The 2,191-nt window shown below is 64.1% G+C and overlaps 1 protein-coding gene across 1 annotated transcript in view; it reads right to left on the bottom strand.

Moving 5' to 3' along the window:
* MAPK12 (mitogen-activated protein kinase 12) overlaps positions 1–2,191 on the bottom strand; it is a 19,747-nt gene that overhangs the window by 16,003 nt on the left and 1,553 nt on the right. Inside the window, exon 2 of the mRNA XM_011942267.1 lies at positions 2,116–2,191. Within this exon, the coding sequence (XP_011797657.1) occupies positions 2,116–2,191 (76 nt within the window). The remainder of the gene's footprint in view (positions 1–2,115) is intronic.

Here is a 2,191-nt window from a genome sequence, read left to right as displayed (position 1 = left end):
GGGCGGCGCCGCTCTCGCCGCTTCTCTGTGGGGATGGGGCAGTGGAGCTTTTCCGCCCCGGCCCCGGCCCGCTGCCCCAGCTCGGCCTCCCGCCTCGGGCCTACCCTCTCCGTGCTTGCTGGGAAGGAGCCCCTGGGGCTAGACCGCCATGCGTGTGTTCGCCCCTCAAGGTCCTGGACCTTCTCTGTCCCCTGACCCCACTGATTCCCACTCCCAACCAGGGGCCCCCATTCAAAGCGAGGCTGGGGGAGAGGCCCCCCACCCAGCGTGGAAAAACACAGCAGGAAAACAGCCACTGACATTCACCTGCAGCAGACCGGCCTCCCTCTGCCCCATAGACCCCATGGTCCCAGGAGGCTCATGGAGAGGGATTCTAGAGCCACCTCAAAGCCCCTGGACCCCCAGTGCCTCCGAATGTTCAAAATGCGGAGGGAAAGTTGGTCAGAGGTGTTTATTGCATCATTACTTGGAACAAAACCTGGACAGAAAGTAATGTACAGCTGAGGGCTTGTGCTGGACCCACAGAACAGCCCTTCGCCCAGCCCCACTTCCCAGAGGTCCAGACTCTCCACCCTGCACCAGCGTCCTGAGCCCACGCTCCCTTTGCCAGTGACGCCTCATCCCACCCTCCCATGTCCCCACTGCCCTCAGCCCTGCTAAAGGCAAGGCCTTTGCACAGCCTGTTTCCTCTCGCTGATTCTTGCCCCTTCTCTCCCTCCTACTTCTGTCTCTTGGGATCCTGTCCCAGAGCAAATGGAGGCTGAGGCCACCCCCCATGCCCACACAGCACGGAGCAGGGGCGGTTCCCCCTGGGTCTGCGATGCTCACGGGCCCAGATCGAGGTGCCTGGGGCAGCCATGCTCCCAGCCTACGATCAGGGAAAGGTGCTTCTGATGTGGTGAGGCGAGTGGCCCTGCCAGTGGGGCAGCAGGTTCTTTTGGCCAATTGCATCTGTGCGGTCAGGTGACAGGAAATTGGTACCCGGTCCGCACCCTTGGCAGTGGTACTGAGAAAATGGGCCAGGGGTGCAAGGGGGGAGACCAGGCCTCACTCGGAGAACCGGACACCCCTCAGCAACTCACAGAGTCCAGCCAGGCCCCGCCCTAGTTCCCTATGGCCACTCCCACACTGTCCCAAACCCTTTCCTGCCCTTGAGGTCTCAGAGAGGAAGACAGATCTGTGCTGGCATGATGGCTAGCATGACCCACCTGCAGCTTCTGACAGAAGGCTGGGACCACGCCAGAAGACAGCCTGCCCTGGGACCCCCAGCCCTGATGCTGGCTCCTGAGCTCCAAATCTGGTGGGCCTAGAGATCCCACTTCCAACCTGCAAGTGCCTGGGACAACGCCCTGCCCTGGCTGCTGTGCAGGACCCCCCAGTGGGCAGCAACTAAGGGGCATTGGCCGTGGTGAGGACTCAGCTGCACCTCTCAAAGCCTGTACCCATGATCGGCCTCCCAGTCAACATGGAAGCTGAAACTTAGGACTCTTGGTAATAACCTCACCCTAAGCCCCTCCAACCCTGGCTGCCCTGGTAACAGAAGCCTTGGCCCAGTCGACCCCCCTCCCCCACCCAGATTCTGTCGTCTTCCTGGGCCCCAGGCCAGGTCCTCTGGCCCCAGGGCCTAAGTGGGGTTTGTGGTCTGAGGAGGAGCCTGAGGCCATCCCAGGGGGAGAGGTCTTGGCTTCCCTTTTCAGACAATAGCCCCCAGCCAGGGTGGGGGAGGGGCATCCGCTAGACCCTGGGGGCTGCCTGACCCGACTCAGTGAATCCCAGGTGGGTGCTCAGACATTTAGGGGCCCGGACATCAGGGTGGCTCGGGGCTCGGTCGCGTGAGACCCACCCTCACGTCGGCTGTGACCCCCTCCAGGCCTCAGGCCTGGTGGGGGGCGGTCCGAATCGGGCGAGGCCGGAGGACCCCCCTCCCTCCCGGTAACGGCGTCTGCTTGGAAAGTTTCTTTACACCGCCCCCCCATTCATTCCTCAGATCCGCGCGGCACCCAGGGGCGGAGGCAGGGCGAGGCCCCTCCCCACGCCGAGAACCTCGCGCGGGCTAGGAGGGGACGCGCTCTCCGGCCCGGCCCCCACCCAGCACCCCCTCTGTCCCGCCCCTACCAGACGGAGCCGTAGGCGCCCGAGCCCACCGGTCGCAGGCCCTGCAGCCGCTGCGGCACCTCCCACACGGTCTTGT

The sequence above is a fragment of the Colobus angolensis genome, unplaced genomic scaffold (assembly GCF_000951035.1).
Source record: "Colobus angolensis palliatus isolate OR3802 unplaced genomic scaffold, Cang.pa_1.0 Scaffold208, whole genome shotgun sequence".
NCBI classification, from domain to species: domain Eukaryota; kingdom Metazoa; phylum Chordata; class Mammalia; order Primates; family Cercopithecidae; genus Colobus; species Colobus angolensis.
The sequence above is the reverse complement of the archived record's forward strand: the minus strand, read 5'-3'. Positions and strand labels throughout refer to the sequence as shown.